Source organism: Podarcis cretensis (assembly GCF_951804945.1).
Source record: "Podarcis cretensis genome assembly, chromosome: 4".
NCBI classification, from domain to species: domain Eukaryota; kingdom Metazoa; phylum Chordata; class Lepidosauria; order Squamata; family Lacertidae; genus Podarcis; species Podarcis cretensis.
Genome location: NC_137173.1, coordinates 74,229,872 through 74,245,138, shown reverse-complemented (window position 1 = coordinate 74,245,138; position 15,267 = coordinate 74,229,872). Strand labels below are relative to the sequence as shown.

The 15,267-nt window shown below is 41.9% G+C and overlaps 1 protein-coding gene across 4 annotated transcripts in view; it reads right to left on the bottom strand.

Annotated features, from left to right (window-relative positions):
* Positions 1–15,267, bottom strand: part of HERC2 (HECT and RLD domain containing E3 ubiquitin protein ligase 2) — a 108,520-nt gene that overhangs the window by 80,311 nt on the left and 12,942 nt on the right. For 3 of the 4 annotated variants that reach the window (XM_079972354.1, XM_079972351.1, XM_079972353.1), the window contains exons 5-20: positions 11,529–11,748; positions 11,063–11,163; positions 10,003–10,159; positions 9,048–9,158; positions 8,683–8,854; positions 8,306–8,479; positions 7,006–7,194; positions 5,627–5,778; positions 4,357–4,514; positions 4,134–4,247; positions 3,530–3,781; positions 2,874–3,067; positions 2,442–2,642; positions 1,665–1,893; positions 1,413–1,537; positions 59–237 (exon numbers count right to left, since the gene is read on the bottom strand). In XM_079972354.1, the coding sequence (XP_079828480.1) occupies positions 59–237; positions 1,413–1,537; positions 1,665–1,893; positions 2,442–2,642; positions 2,874–3,067; positions 3,530–3,781; positions 4,134–4,247; positions 4,357–4,514; positions 5,627–5,778; positions 7,006–7,194; positions 8,306–8,479; positions 8,683–8,854; positions 9,048–9,158; positions 10,003–10,159; positions 11,063–11,163; positions 11,529–11,748 (2,728 nt within the window). The remainder of the gene's footprint in view (positions 1–58; positions 238–1,412; positions 1,538–1,664; positions 1,894–2,441; positions 2,643–2,873; positions 3,068–3,529; positions 3,782–4,133; positions 4,248–4,356; positions 4,515–5,626; positions 5,779–7,005; positions 7,195–8,305; positions 8,480–8,682; positions 8,855–9,047; positions 9,159–10,002; positions 10,160–11,062; positions 11,164–11,528; positions 11,749–15,267) is intronic. The other variant, XM_079972352.1, reaches the window with a different exon arrangement.

Here is a 15,267-nt window from a genome sequence, read left to right as displayed (position 1 = left end):
AAAGAATAAAATGTGGAAAAGGGTAATGATTCAGTAAACAGCCTTGCTGAAAAGCTACCTTAGCAATTGCTGAATTAGCTGAACCAGAGGTAAGCTCTGCTTTCCTGCAGATTCATAGATCCCAGTATTAATGAGGTCTTTGTCCAATGGTGTTCTACTCCTGTGAAGTGTCGATGCATTTGCCTCCTGTTCATCAATTTCTTTCTCTTTCTGGGCTTCTTTTTTTGCCTCTATATCCTACAAAATGAAAAGTTGAAAGTGAAACCAGCAAACATTCTATACTGTAGCTGAAACAAATGGGAGTCATGTCCACTAAAAAAAGACACTGAATGTTCTGCCACGGAAGCCTGAATTAATGGCATTCCTGCACACTACAGTATATTCTATTGGATTTTTCCTTCTGCAGTCAGTGCAGTCCGGCACTGGTATTAGGACCATGTGGCTGGTTCATGAAACAGAAAGTAATAGAGACTGCACTGGAAATAATTTCAGTAGAATGAGCAGCTGAACCCAACGACACAAAGATAATGAATAAGTTACTGCTCAACGAATCCTGAACCCATGTAGGTTGGATAAATGTGGAAATGAAAGCATCAGGCACAAAGGAACAATTTGTCATTGAAAATATGCTTTCCCATCTTTTCTCATCGCTTCCTCAAAGTGAACTATATGGATGTAATGGAGAAACTTGTCCAAAAAGATAGCTGCATTAATTTCTTCATCTGAAGAATGATGGCTATGGTTTTATAAGCCACACATTTCTCAATATCAACAAGAGGTGTGAAAATGGAAAACAGCCTTCCACTATAGGGCAACGTCAACTATCCAGCCCATAAGAAGTTAAGATTTTCAGAATTACTGATCTACTATCCATGTATATTTATTTATTTTTATTTTTATTTGTCATGACCAAGTTCTTCTATTGAGGAAGAGAGCAGCAGGATAGAGCGGGGATGTCATATCCCTACTCACAAGACAAAGCAATGCCAGTGATACTTCCATAGATTTCAAAGCAGCTACAGGAGAGGCTTTGCTATGTGTAATATGCAGCTATTACATGGCTATTACCCTCATGCACAAGTCTAAACTTTTGAGGGCTTGAGACACCAAATTCTAGGTAGGGTCAGACTACACAGAGAGAAAACCTCTTAAACAAAAAGTGATACAGTTACCTCTGGATATCAATGGAAAAGAAAGGTTGATCTGGAATGACACAGCCAGCTTTCTAATCTACTACATGAAATGCCCACCTACTTACGCAGTCTTTTCTAATCCTTTCAAAACAAAATAAATATTCACATTTCTATTACAACCGTTAAACAAAGAACAGGGGCTAGTTTGAAACTAACTGGTCTCCAAAAGCAATCTTTTCCATTTCATCAGAATGTACAAGTTGTACAAAGTAAGCATACCTGGATTTCTGCAGTGATCGCAGCATTCAGTGCAGACTCAAGACCCCCATCGGCCATTAAGCTTCCAACCAGAAGATCAATCATGAATCTACGGCCTGGACTTACATTTGTTTCATTCCCTGAAACTAAACATTGACAGAACTCTTACTTGACTAGAACGCCAACACACACATACACTTGCATATGAGAGAGTGCAAAACGGCTTAGGCAACATCTTCCTTCTCCACCCACATGATCATGCACAAAACATACCTGCACTGGGTAGAAGCGCCGAAAGAGCCCTCGCTCGTTCCTCGGCTGTTGGCAGCAACACAGACCACCCACTTTGCAACACTGCTTGGGCAGCTGTCTGAACGGTGTTGAGCACACCTGCATTACTTGCTAAAGTCACTACTGTCTGCTTCAAGCTGTTGAGTAAGACACTGCCCAATCCCAAACCAAGACATTCTGGGTCCACTTGGTGGCTGATTGCAGCATGAAGCTGAAAGACAAAACACAGAGAGGCTTCTTTATCAGTGATAAAGCTGAAACCCATTCAGGGAGGAATGAAATAGTATTCTGAAGTATTTTCTATTTCCAAGTTTCATACACTTGCTGAAGCACCACAGTTTGGCAGCACCAAATATATATTTCCATCGTTTGTAAAAGTTACTTAGCAAACGAAAGCAAAATATCTCCAAACTGTCCAGTAAGGCATGGTAAAGCAAATGTGGTGTTATCCTTGAGCTATGCAGATCTAGATTCAGCTTCCAATCTCAGCTCAGTAATAAATTCCCTGGCTGAACATTGACTCGCTGCTAATTAAACTGCAGTTTGCAGAAAGGGAAACTGGAGTAACAACCAACTCTTTCTGAATTGATTAGCACTGCAAAGTATTTGACAAATTACAGTGTTTGGGGTTTTTTGTAATAAATGAATCAAGAGTCAACACAAAATACGATGGCCATTGCACTTTTAAAAGTCAATGTGATCTGCACAATTGTTTTAGATTTTGTAATTTCAGTCTTAGTTCAGCAACCATTAAGATACCTGAAGTCTCAGAAGGTTCAGAGTAGCCACAGCCATACATTCTTTCTCTTGCGGAGGGGGCCAGTCCGAAGTGCCATCCATTCCTTCTGTCACTTGTCTCAGTAAGAGATCCAGTTGTTCGAACGTCATTGGGCAAACATCTACCACAAAAGGCACTCGTAAACCGATAGACCATTCGGAACAAGATGACCAAGCAAAGCTCTAGAAGGAAATACAAAAAGATATGCAGCAATGTTAAACTTAAGACCAAGCGGGGGGCGGGGGCACTAGAATTAAAGGCAAATAGTAACTGAGAAGAGAAACTGTATCACAAAAGGGACTTCCATAATCAAAGATTCCCACTCTAACGGGAATATCTAAAGATATTTTTATTTTTTATATATATTTTAATATATCTAAAGATATATAAAAAACAGTAAAATTGAAGCCTACCTGGGCTGGCCCACAAGCGATGCCAACAATGTGCTTGGAATCTAGTCCAGGAAGAGCAGTAGGCTCAGGTTTAGTGATCCTCAGGGTATCAAAATGCTGGCACTGATCATTGCTTCCCCAGCTATATACTTCACTGTCTTCTGTGAGTGCTAAACAGTGGGTGGATCCAGCTGCTACATCAATTACTTTTTTTCCTGGTTGGGGGGGAGGGAGGGAAACACACATACAGATGAGAAAGATCAGTGTTGCAGCCATATCTGAAAGCCTGGCTAGAAGAGGAGAGCTCTCTCTTTAGCAATGTCTACAAAACAAGAAATCAGCAAGGGGTGGTGGTGTTTGTTGCACCAATAACCAAAATTTCCAAGTGTCTCCCTTTTTAAAAAATAAAGTTAACATAAGGGCAGCCCTTCTCCATCAGGTCAAAAGCCTACCTAGTCCAGCATTCCGTTCTCACAGAAGCCAATCAAATACCAGCAAGAAGCCCACAAGACAATGTGGTGTAGTGCTTCAAGCACAGGACTAGGATCTGGGAGACAAAGGTTCAAATATTAAAAATATTTTCCCCACCAATTTGCACAGAATGGGCGCTAACCTCATCGTTTTCTCAAAATTACAATATTCTAGTTAACACGGCTGGTAGTTGCCTCTTCACCTACCTTGCAAACCTTCAAGCAGTTTGGGATATCGTACGTGTTCCTCTGTTCCATGCCCAAGCCTCTGATTGTCACCCTTTCCCCAAGAGTAGACCTGCCCGTCTTTCGTAAGTGCAACGGAAAACTGGCTCCCGCAGCGAACTTTGACAACGTCCAAATCTTGAAGTTTTTCTATCAGTTTTGGAGTTTTGCAACCATCACTGCCGCCTCTTCCCAGCTTCCCATAATCTCCGTCGCCCCAAGACCACACCTGACCTGGAAAAGTAGATTGCATTAGACGTAGCAACAGCTTTGTATCTTTAGACCATGAGCCGTAACAAAATAAACATACCAGGCGGGGGGGAATAAAAAACAGAAATAATCTACCCAGATGGACAGCTAGAAATTAATCCTGCACACCTGGCTTTACAATATTCTGAGAATAGAGATAATTAATCTGGCACCCATTGTGCATATTTGGCTAACAATTTTATTAACAGTTGGGCACACAGTTCAAGCTAGCACACAAATCCAAATGGAAACAGGAAAGAGACACACGGCTTCCTAAATATCCCACGTGTTACTAAAAGCTGGCAAGGCTAAGGATGTTATTGGTTGTTCCACTAACCATTTTCAGTCACAGCCAGAGTCTGAGCATCGCCACTCCCACAAGAGACATCAATGACTTTCAGTCCTTTCAGCCCAGTAACCAACATTGGGATCGTCTGGTCTTCACTGGAGCCTTTGGAACAAAATAAAAATTAGATGCTTCTGTGCTAGTTATACACCAAGACAGGTTTAAACCTTGGGACTTCACAACTTAAACAATTTAAAGAAAGAAGAGCACATACCATGACCTAGTCTGCCATAGTTTCCTCGCCCCCACGTGTACAACTCTCCTTCAGCTGTGATGGCAGCGCTATAGGTACTTCCACAGGCAATGTGTACAACATGCTTTCCAGCCTGCTTCCCAGACAAAGCAGAAATCATCTTCGGTTCTTCTAAAGGTCTGTGGGGAAGGGGGGGGGGGACCAGGAAAGCACTGAAAGTCATTCTTGTAAGAAGGCAATATATATTATGTACACAAGTGCCAGGTACAGAAAAATCAACCCACCCCCAATTTACAGTGACATTTGAACCAGGCCACTGAGATGCCCAGACAAATGAGCCAATGACCCTATTTTGGCTTTAGAAGCTAAGACATAAACAAGTCTTATGCTTGCATAGGGAGTGTCTTTTACTTCCTTAGCATGAGACGTTTAACTCCAGAAGATTTCAGTTAAACATAGTTTCCCATTATGTCTGAACCAAGAAACTATAGTACCTGGGTTCAGAACAGGCAAGGATTCTAGCTTGTTCCAAACCCAGGAAGCATCATTTCATGGATTGGATGTAACAGAAAAAGACAATTGACTGAAGACTCCTGAGGTGAAACACAGTGTGCAGAGAAGGGAGCAGGTTTTAGAGTGAGGAGACCAAATTCAAATTCCTACTCAATCTTGGGCCAGTCACTCAGTCTCAACCTGAAATACCTCACAGAGTTGATATGAAAATAAATGGGTGGAGGACCCCATGTACACTGCTTTGAGCTTCATGGAGAAAAGGCAGAATAGAAATATAATTAACAAATATGAAGGAAGGAAGGAAGGAAGGAAGGAAGGAAGGAAGGAAGGAAGGAAGTCAAAGGTGGTATCAGAACAACCCAAGAATGCAGAACTATCAAACTGAAATATCAACTGAGCCATCAAAATCACTTAGTCATACACACACAAACACACATTCACTCTCTGTCTGGCTGGCTGTCTTCCAGACTGTTACCTCTTCTCTACAAAGAAAATAGAAATTTGATAGCTACTGGATTATTGGACCATTCGGAATGAAGGCTTCCTGGTGGGTCTACTGTAGATCAATATGCATCAGAACCACAAAAGAAAGAGACAGCTGCAATTTAGCATGCTCAATACAGAAAAGACACGGGGAAAGGGGTGATGGGGGAGGGGAACCCAAGTAAAACGAAGTTTTAAAAGGAACGCCACCCAATTCACAGCAGAAGCAGAACAAATATCCTACTCTATTTTATTTCATTATGCATATAAGTCACCATTATTCTAGGATACTTACACAGTGTCTCCATGGCCGAGTCGCCCACCATCTCCACACCCCCAAGAGAAAACTTCACCACTTGCTGCCAGGGCAAGGTAGTGGTGGCCGTCTGAATGTGCGGCAATCTTGACAATGTTTCTAGAAGCAAGACTCTGCACCAGCTGAGGTCCCTACGAAGTTCAACAACAACAAAACATGCATACATGTTATGACTTACAGAGAAATGGAAGCAAACAGACGAGAATTAAGAAACTTTATACAAAGAAGTTATAGGTCATATCTTTTTTGGTGTTTTGTTTTTTTAGAAAATAGGTTTCAATTGAATTAATAAGGTGAGAAGTTTCAATAGCTGAACGTTCTGAGAAACTATTATATTTAGGAACCTTAAGATCCAAACTACATGGGAAATCCATGAACCCAAGCCTCAAACTGGATCAGGACTGCACCACTGGGGAATACTGTTTGTTCAGTTTTTTAAAAAAACTGCTTTCCTTATTTCACGCCTGCTATTCACCACTAATGAGAAGACAGGTATGTATAATACAGTGGTGCCCCGCAAGACGAACGCCTCGCAAGACGGAAAACCCGCTAGACGAAAGGGTTTTCCGTTTTGGAGGCACTTCGCAAGACGAATTTCCCTATGGGCTTGCTTCGCAAGACGAAAATGTCTTGCGAGTTTTTCCGACTTTTCCCCCCTTTCCCCCCCTTTTTCTAAGCCGCTAAGCCGCTTATCCGCTAAGCCACTAAAAGCCGCTAATAGCGCTAATCCGCTAAGCCGCTAATGGGCTTGCTTTGCAAGACGAAAAAAGCGCTAGACGAAGAGCCTCGCGGAACGGATTCTTTTCGTCTTGCAAGGCACCGCTGTATTGCATCTTTGATCCTTCCCATAGCTAAGCGTAGAGTACTGGCAACAGCAGGAGGGTTTACATAACTGGAAAGTGAAGGGGAAGGTCAGACCTCCTTCCCTCCCCTATTGGGAGTTCCCACAGCTGCTTTTTTACAAATGGGGAGACTGGAGATGCATGAAGGGAATAAATAAATAATAGTAATAATAATGGTATTAGTAATAATGTACATTTCTTCCACATCATGTCAAGCTTGGAAGGAAGGAAGAAAACACATCCACTGATCAAAATCAGCTTTGCAAAAGGCATTTCATATACTCAATTACAAAGGCAGAAATGATACAGTAAGCTGTGTCCAGGAAACAGTTCAGGGTAGTATTCATTAACACCAGAAATGAAACAATGGAGTTTCTTTAAAAACATTGCCAGGCAAAGTGAAAAAAGGAGATTTTGCTATCATGAGCTCCATCATACCTGCAACAAGAACATTATTTCAATAGCTACAAGTTATTTAAAAATAAATAAATTAGGAAGTAATCAGAAGTCACCTACCAGTGTATCACTATTGTATGCTTGTGTGTAAACACGTCCATTTCTAGATAAGATTAAGAAGCGCTTTTCTGCGCAAGCAACTTGCATTACTCCAAGATTGGCAAGTCCTTCGCACTGAATTGGACCACTCACGTTGGCATAATATTTCCATCCTATTAAACCCCACGCAATAACCTCTTGCAAAGAGCCCTGGAAAGCAAGTCATAATTTAAGAACTTTTATCAAACATCTGTCTAAACTTAGAATCTCTAGAAATTACAGTGCTTCAACTAATTTTTCAATTGGCTCCAGATTTATGGACTCAAAGCTACTTAAAGAAAATGGAGAATGTAAGTAAATATGGTTTTGTTTTTTAAAGGTGGTGAAAGGTTTGGAACAACAGAAAAATGGTTTAAAGTACTTGCATTGTGTTATTTCAATTTAATTGCTTTAAATGTACTTCACAATAGTATTTTCCTCTCTGGAAATTGGTATGCACATTTCAAAACTTGATGTCAGTGGCTGACAAAGTTAAGTTAAGGTAAAGGTAAAGGGACCCCTGACCATTAGGTCCAGTCGTGACCAACTCTGGGGCTGCGGTGCTCATCTCGCTTTATTGGCCGAGGGAGCCGGCATACAGCTTCCAGGTCATGTGGCCAGCATGACTAAGCCGCTTCTGGTGAACCAGAGCAGCGCACGGAAACGCCGTTTACCTTCCCACCGGAGTGGTACCTATTTATCTACTTGCACTTTGACATGCTTTCAAACTGCTAGGTTGGCAGGAGCAGGGACCGAGCAACGGGAGCTCACCCTGTCACAGGGATTCAAACCGCCGACTTTCTGATCGGCAAGTCCTAGGCTCTGTGGTTTAACCCACAGCGCCACCCGCGTCCCGATAAAGTTAAGTTACAAGGGGCCATATTTGATTGCTTTGTCTATCTATTAGGATTTGGAAGGGAAGCAGGCAGAGATTCAACCCATATTTCAGCACCTCTAAGCCTTTGCAATGCCACCCCTCATCCACTCTAGTCCCTCAACCTTCTCCAGAAAACTATGAGATCCTCCAATGCAGAACGGTCAGCAGCAGAACAAGAAATTCAAGGAGCTCTCTATGCTGTGTGACAAACTGATTTGGAAACTACAAAAGCAGGTTCTGGTAGCAGAAGCCAGATGCTCAAAGTAAAAAATGTCTCTGGGCTAAACTGAGCCCCTTGCATGAGCATAAGCGCCTCTTGAGATCCCAAATCAGATTTGTTAAGTTTTAATTTACCAGTTAACTTTATCCACAGAAAGCTGTTAGTAGAAAGCATATGCAAGTTACCTTATGTGATGTTGGAGAACTGCACTGTGGAGGCATACAGGGAGTAGCCAGGCGGTCTAAGTGAGCCATAATCACAACTGCCGTTTGCCTTAAATCAATGGCCAGCTCATTGTCCTGTGGCAATATTAGATACCTTAAGAAGTTTTCGTTTGGACTCAACGGGTAGGACAGCATCTAAAGCAAAACAATGAAAAGTCAGCTGAATAGCTCAGTTGGCTAGAGTGCAGTGCTAATAACGCCAAGGCTGCAGGTTCGATCCCCGTAAAGGAAAGCTACATAAATATGTTCCCTTAACATCAATTAAAAATTGTTCCACGTTGCACGGCTCTGGGCGTGCAGACTCACAGGCTAAATGAACTCATCATAAAGGTACATACCTGAAGCTCTTCTTCGGTATTGCTGATCTCTTTATTGCAAATGATGCTCTGAAACCTTTGCAGCAAAGGAAGGAGGGGGGCACTGGTTCCCTGCGCTGATCGCTCATTATCCGTTTCCCGGGTACCACTGTCCCAGAGTTGGAGCAATAGCATGACAGCAGACAACATTTGGCTGAGAGGGGGGGAAATGACCAAAGTTGGAAATGTTGTAGAAGAAACCTCACATTGCTACCATTTTCACTTTGCTCATATTTCACGAAGAACTCCCCACTGCTACCAAATTTTAACAATGATGAAATCAAAACTGTAGTGTTGATGTAACTTATGAACAGATTTTGAACTGATGAAATACTTGCATTACTCACCTTAGTGTGCCTCTCTGGACAGCCAATTCTAGTAGAATAGCAAGTGCTAAGTGCTGGTCTTGCAACGGAATGTTTCCAGATCCTTTTGTCCCTGGAGCTCCATGGATGTCCCTAATTTAAAAGTGGAAAAATTTAAAAGGCAAATATTCTGATATATGAAAGTAAAAAACCAGTTTGCATTCCCTACTTTGACAGAAGACACCTTTCACAACATAATTAAGCGACTTCGCTGATTTTATTCTTCCCCAGTTTAGAGAAAGGGCCATAGCTCAGGCAATGGAGCACATGCAGCAGGACCCAGGTTCAATCCTGGCATTCATCAGGAACCAAAAGGAAATACCCTTCTTCAAAACCCAGGGCAGCCACTGCCAGTCAGTGTAGGCAATACTGAATCAGATGGATTAAAGGTCTGATTTGGTGTAAGGCAGGGTTTTTTTTCATTCCTCCATTACTAATTTCTTTATATGCAAACTTTAAATGCAGCAAGGCTATTACTCCACACTGACCTGCATATATATATGTGTGTGTGTGTGTGTGTGTGTGTGTATTCTATGAATAAGCCAAGGGTACGCCATTTTAAAAAGAAATAAGTATAAGCCAGAGTTCATATTCACCATATTGCCATTTCAAGACATTAAAAAAGTGATGCCCAAATGCTTAACTCTAGTTTCCTTATAGGTCATAGAGATCATAGAATTGTAGAGTTGGAAGGGACCCTGAGGATCATCTAGTCCAACCCCCTGCAATGCATGCACCAGCCCCATACAGGGATTGAACCTGCAACCTTGGAGTTATCAGCATCATGCTCAAACCAACTGAGCTTTCTAGGCTGACAGATGCACTAACCAACTCTATCTAGGTTTTCAAGAAAAGAACACAGGAACTATTGTTCAGTATGAAACCTTGAATGCGGCTTTAAAAAAAAAGTTCAAGCACTCTTTAGAGAAAGACTTACCCAGTTACAACAGACCTTAGAAATTTGGTTGCTCGTTCCACAACTTCCAGCCATACAGATGATACGGTTCCTTCATCAAAGAGGGATGCTTCTGGCAATGCTCGTAGGGCATCAAGGGATTCTTGTAGCAGTTCACTGCAAAGATCTGCATCCTCACCTAACAACATTAGCCATGTTAGGGTGTTTTGTAGTACAGTGCAATTCAGGTTAATGGCAATCCCTCACAACTGATCTACACATACACGGTGGAAATCCAGACCATAAATTGAATTGCCACATCATTGATATAACCCTGCATCTATAAAATAGAAGTAATAGAAGCCTTCTTTCCGGGAAGCTGAGAGAATGAAGCTCACCCACAAACCACTTTGCAAAAAAGGCTAAGGAGCCAAAGTAACCAGTTCTGCATATGCAAGGCTTGTGCTTGTCAAAGCAGAACTGTAGCTCAATGGTAGAGCTTCTACTCCGCATGCATAAGGTCCCAGGTTCAATTGCCAGCATGTGTGGGCTGGGCTGGGAGATAACCCCATCTGAAACCCTGGAAAGCTGCTGCTAGACAACACTGAGCTAGATGGATCACTGGTCTGACTCAATTTTAAGTCCGCTTCTTCTGTTCCTACACTCATTCTGCAACTTGAGAGATGTCCCCAAACCCACTGGCAGAGGAAGAGGAGTGCGCACCGCCCCCAGCAGTGTGATCCCAGTAGGGTGCCATCGCGGCTGCCCCCTCGCCTGCGCTGGGCACCCCGCCCCCAGGACACGCCCCAGCCCTGCCTGCTCTCCACCACCTGTGCCGGAGCATGAAGCTCCACCACTGCCCAAACCATGAGTGTGCACAACTTCTCAAGTAGTCATTGTTCGGGGTCTGCTAATGAGAATGAACTTAACTGGGGGTAAATCTGATTAAACACAATGGAAATTACTCTGAGCAGATGACAGACAGACAGACAGTCCGACAGACAGATATAGATAGCCCTGAAAAATACCTAAATGCAACACAACAGTTAGATGGCAAAATGTTTACCAGCCTAATAAGATATACAGCATCTTCCAACAATACCTGATCTCCAAGCTCTCCGAAGGAATGCAAAAGCAAATGAAAGGGCAGCTCTGGATCCTACCCGGGCAAGACCTTCTACACCTTTGCCTACAGGTCTGGGACTGTAACCAACAAAAAGATGATTAGAGAATAGCGTACCTCTTGCTTCAACTAAGCATCTATACAAATGTTCTTCAAAATGTTAAGACCCAGAAATCAATCCTGACTACCCCAAAATATCCAAACAGTGCACTAACATCTTTGGTATACGGCTAGGAAACTGCCGCTCTACCACTCTGCAACCAATTTGGCTTCAACAGCTGCATAATGCATTAATGTTTTTGTCTATACAAAAATAAAGATTATAAGCAGCTGGTATTTCCCCACACTGAGGAACCAAAACTGTAGCGATATAGTAACCAATAAGCGAAGGGGAAAAGGCAGGCAGTACTACAAGGGGAAGAGATTTCTTTGAGAAAGACACTACCTTTTCTTGTCCACTGCAGGCAGGGGAATATTGCTGCTCTTCCACTTAACCTTGACATTCTCCTGAAGAACAGTCCTATTTAATGCAATAAAATAGCGCTCTAAGATAGCAAGCCTCTGTTTCAGCTTCAGAGCAGAGAGTGTGGTGGTGGCTGTTTTCTTGGCTAGAGCTTGCTGCTCCTTTACAAGTACATAAAGGCACTCTTTCAGCTCATTCGCATCTAGAAGAAACAGAAGAACTATATTACTCATCTGAAACATTCGGCATGATGCATACAACTGTTTGATGGCCAGGGAAAGAAATAATACACCCTCCATTTTAGGAACAGCAATTTTTCACATTTGATGTACAATGCAGTACAATATACAGCCAAAATTCTGAAAGGGCACATACTTCATTGTTTTCATTTATATCCTACATTTCTTCCAGCAAGGTGTAGCACAGGAAGTTATGGGACATTTTTCATTCAGGCACTGTCCAGATGCAAACCTGCTTAGCTTCAGTATCTGCCTTCATTAATACTACTCACTCCTTATAAAAAAGGATTACACACATCTCAAGAGAAAGTTTCAATAGGACTCCATGTATATTTGGAAATATGTGAGTAGATGTTGCATGACGTACTTGACATGCACTCCCCAACTAATCTTAATCGTAGGTACTGAACGCCAGGATGAGTCAGGTATAGTAACTGCCTTTCATATTAGCTAATTTTTTCCCCATCTAGACAAATTAAGAGGTGTATTTTAATAGCTCCTATGGACACCAAACACACTAGAGGTCTGCTCCCCATTAGTGACAAGCAATCCATTCAAGATATAAGGATATCTGGCAGGCTCAAAGTACCAGAAAAACCACTACACAAGAACAAAAGCAATTTGTTTTGTTTGATTATCATTTTTATGCTTTCCCCAATCTATTACGGTTTGTTGATCTGCAGCGTTCAGGTACTTCAAATCCAGTAAAGGTGGTTTGCGAAAGACGTGCCATAGAGGTTCTTACTAATTTAACTAGAACATTAATCATTTGAGCAAGGCAAGGAATGAGACTGGGCCACTTACAAGCAAGCTGCAGTACATATGTGCCCCCTCTCCCACCTCAGAGTAATTGAGCCAAGTAGCATTGGCTGGGTAGGCAGAAATATGGGCCTGATTCCCTGCCACAGCAAGCAAGGACTTGCCATCTGCTCTCAAGGTGTCCCATAAGCATCTACTTGCCTTGTATCTTGTAGCACCCATGCTGCGACTTGGCCACCTCTGAGAAAATTTGCTTGTTCTTTTAAAGGCGTTGCTAAAGGAAAGCTGTTCACCACTTCCAAGCAGTTGTTTAGTGTGTTCACGTTTATATTTTCTCTGCCATTGCCCGACTGCCCTGAATGGGATATATGAGCTACTCTTCGAGAAGGAGGGACAAGAGGGCATACAGCCGGCCAGGATGCCAACACATGATGAGTGAGTGCAATTTTACCATCAAGGCTGCTGCCATTTCAAATCTTTGCACTATAGCAAGCTGTAACAGCAAAGTTGGCCCTACTTCAAGCGGTATAATTCGAAACAAAAATAGGTCCAAATGGCATTTATATCAATTCCCAGGTGCTCTTCAGCGTAGATACTGAATGACTGATCAATTTCAATTCAGCAATGACACACACAGTAAATCCTTAAAACTAGACCTTTCTCATTTCACTTATGATTTCTGTATGTGACCATCTCCTCCAGCATTCAAGCACTCTAAAAAAACCACAGCAGGTTTTTTTTATCACTGGCAGACACTAAAAGACATTGCTTATGTGGGGACAATAAGCATTACTTGCATTTTATATGCTGATGTTAATTATCTTAAGTTCTCTGTTACTTAAAAGGCAACTCTAAAAAGCTGCAGAACAGAGCCCAAGATTGTAGACTACACAAACATATTCATAATTTAAGTTTAAATCTGAAGACGTTACGGAAAAGAAACCAGGGGGGACTCATCATTTATATATGAAGGCCAGTTCTCCCACCACCACCCCGGTTCTTTTTTTTTTTTAATATTTTATTAAGGGTTTTCTTGTTTTACAGTGTAAGTGTAATGCCTCGTATTCCCCCCCCCCATGTAACATTTTTACAAATCCATTTCATTTGTTGAGGCATTAGGGGGAGAAGAAAAAAGAAAGAAAAAAGAAAAAAAAAAGAAAGGCGGGGTGGAGGGAGGGGAGATGGATGGGGGTGGGGTTGGGTAGCGGTGTTTCTATTATGTTTAATGTATGTAGTTTGGTGTCAGCGTGCTTATGTTGTTCACTTGTGTTCCTTTGGTGGTGAGAGAGGTTGGGGTTGGCCTAGGATGTGATTGTTTGTTTGTGATTGGCTGTGGTGATTGTTTTCGTGTGTGAGTGAGGTGGGTGGGTGTTTTGGATCAGGTTAGCCATATTGATTTGTATGCTGTTGGTGGATTATTGTCATTGTCCTGTTGGGCTGTGTATGTGATAAAGGGGAGCCATACCGGGGTGAAGGTGTCTTCTTCTGTTTGTCCCCGTGTCAGTTTCAGTTTATTAGTTAATTTTTCTAGTAGGGCTGTTTCCCATACTATTTGGTACCATTGGTCCATGCTTACTCCTGACAGGTCTCTCCAGTGTCTGGTTATGGTGTTTCTGGCTGCTGAAAGTAGGTGGATTATGAGTTCTTTGTGGTGTAAATGGGCATTGTTGTCTTGGAAGAACCACCCCAGTTCTTAAGAAAAAAATTAAAGAGAGACAGGAGCTTCTGTTTCATTTAGTTTGACCCCAGAAGCACTTGCTATCGGAAAAACAATAAGCATCATTTTAGTTAATCCTGACCAACTGATCCATATTTTGGAAAAACTCCACACCTCAAAATATTAGTCTAGAACAGTTACATGATTCATCTGAAGCTAAAAATGGCTCGTCGAACAATTAAAACTGCTTCACTTGTAACTTTAAATATAGATCTTCAGATTACACAAATTATGTTTCCAGGGGGAATTTCCAGTCATGCTGATTGAGTTCTCTACCCAAATTTGTCAAGTGACTAAAGGATTTTTATCTCATTGTTCAGCACCCAAGACTTAGGCAATGCTGCTGATATTTCCTATCTTGTGAAATAAACAAACTATTCAACATCAATTTATGAAAGGAACCCCTTGCAACAGCATTTTTCTGCTCAACTCACTTTCAATTTGTCCTTTCCACTGCTGTGTTTAGGTATAGGCTGTCTTTTTACAACCGTTGCCCCAAAAACGAAACCAGAATTGTATACTCAGAATTATTAGCAGTCACACGGACTGCAATGTGCTGTAAACCAGATTCCTGGATTCCAAGACACATGACTGAGCTTAATGGAAAGTACAAGATAAGGTGTGAGGCATCCACACTGAAACCAGATCAGGACGAACAGGAGATTTTCCTTGAATTTAGCATAGTAAACATAGTAAACATTAAAACTGATGCAAATCCTTTATAAGGGACATTTCAAAACATCCAGTGAAATTTAACTGTATGACTGCATGAAAGAACAGAGCCAGCTTATTTGTTGCTGTAGCCAGAGCATCGGCAGACTTTATTTTGTAAACAGAATCTCAAGGGAACAGAGTGCAGCACATGGCCTTCTGCATGTCAGTGTTTCGTAACAGTTGATTCCTGTCCGGTATCAGCAGCAGGCCTGGGTTGCTCCAAATCTACTGCAAGCAGCCCAGCTGTATCAGCATTGACTCGCCTTGCCCCCTCAAAAAAAAATTTAAAAAC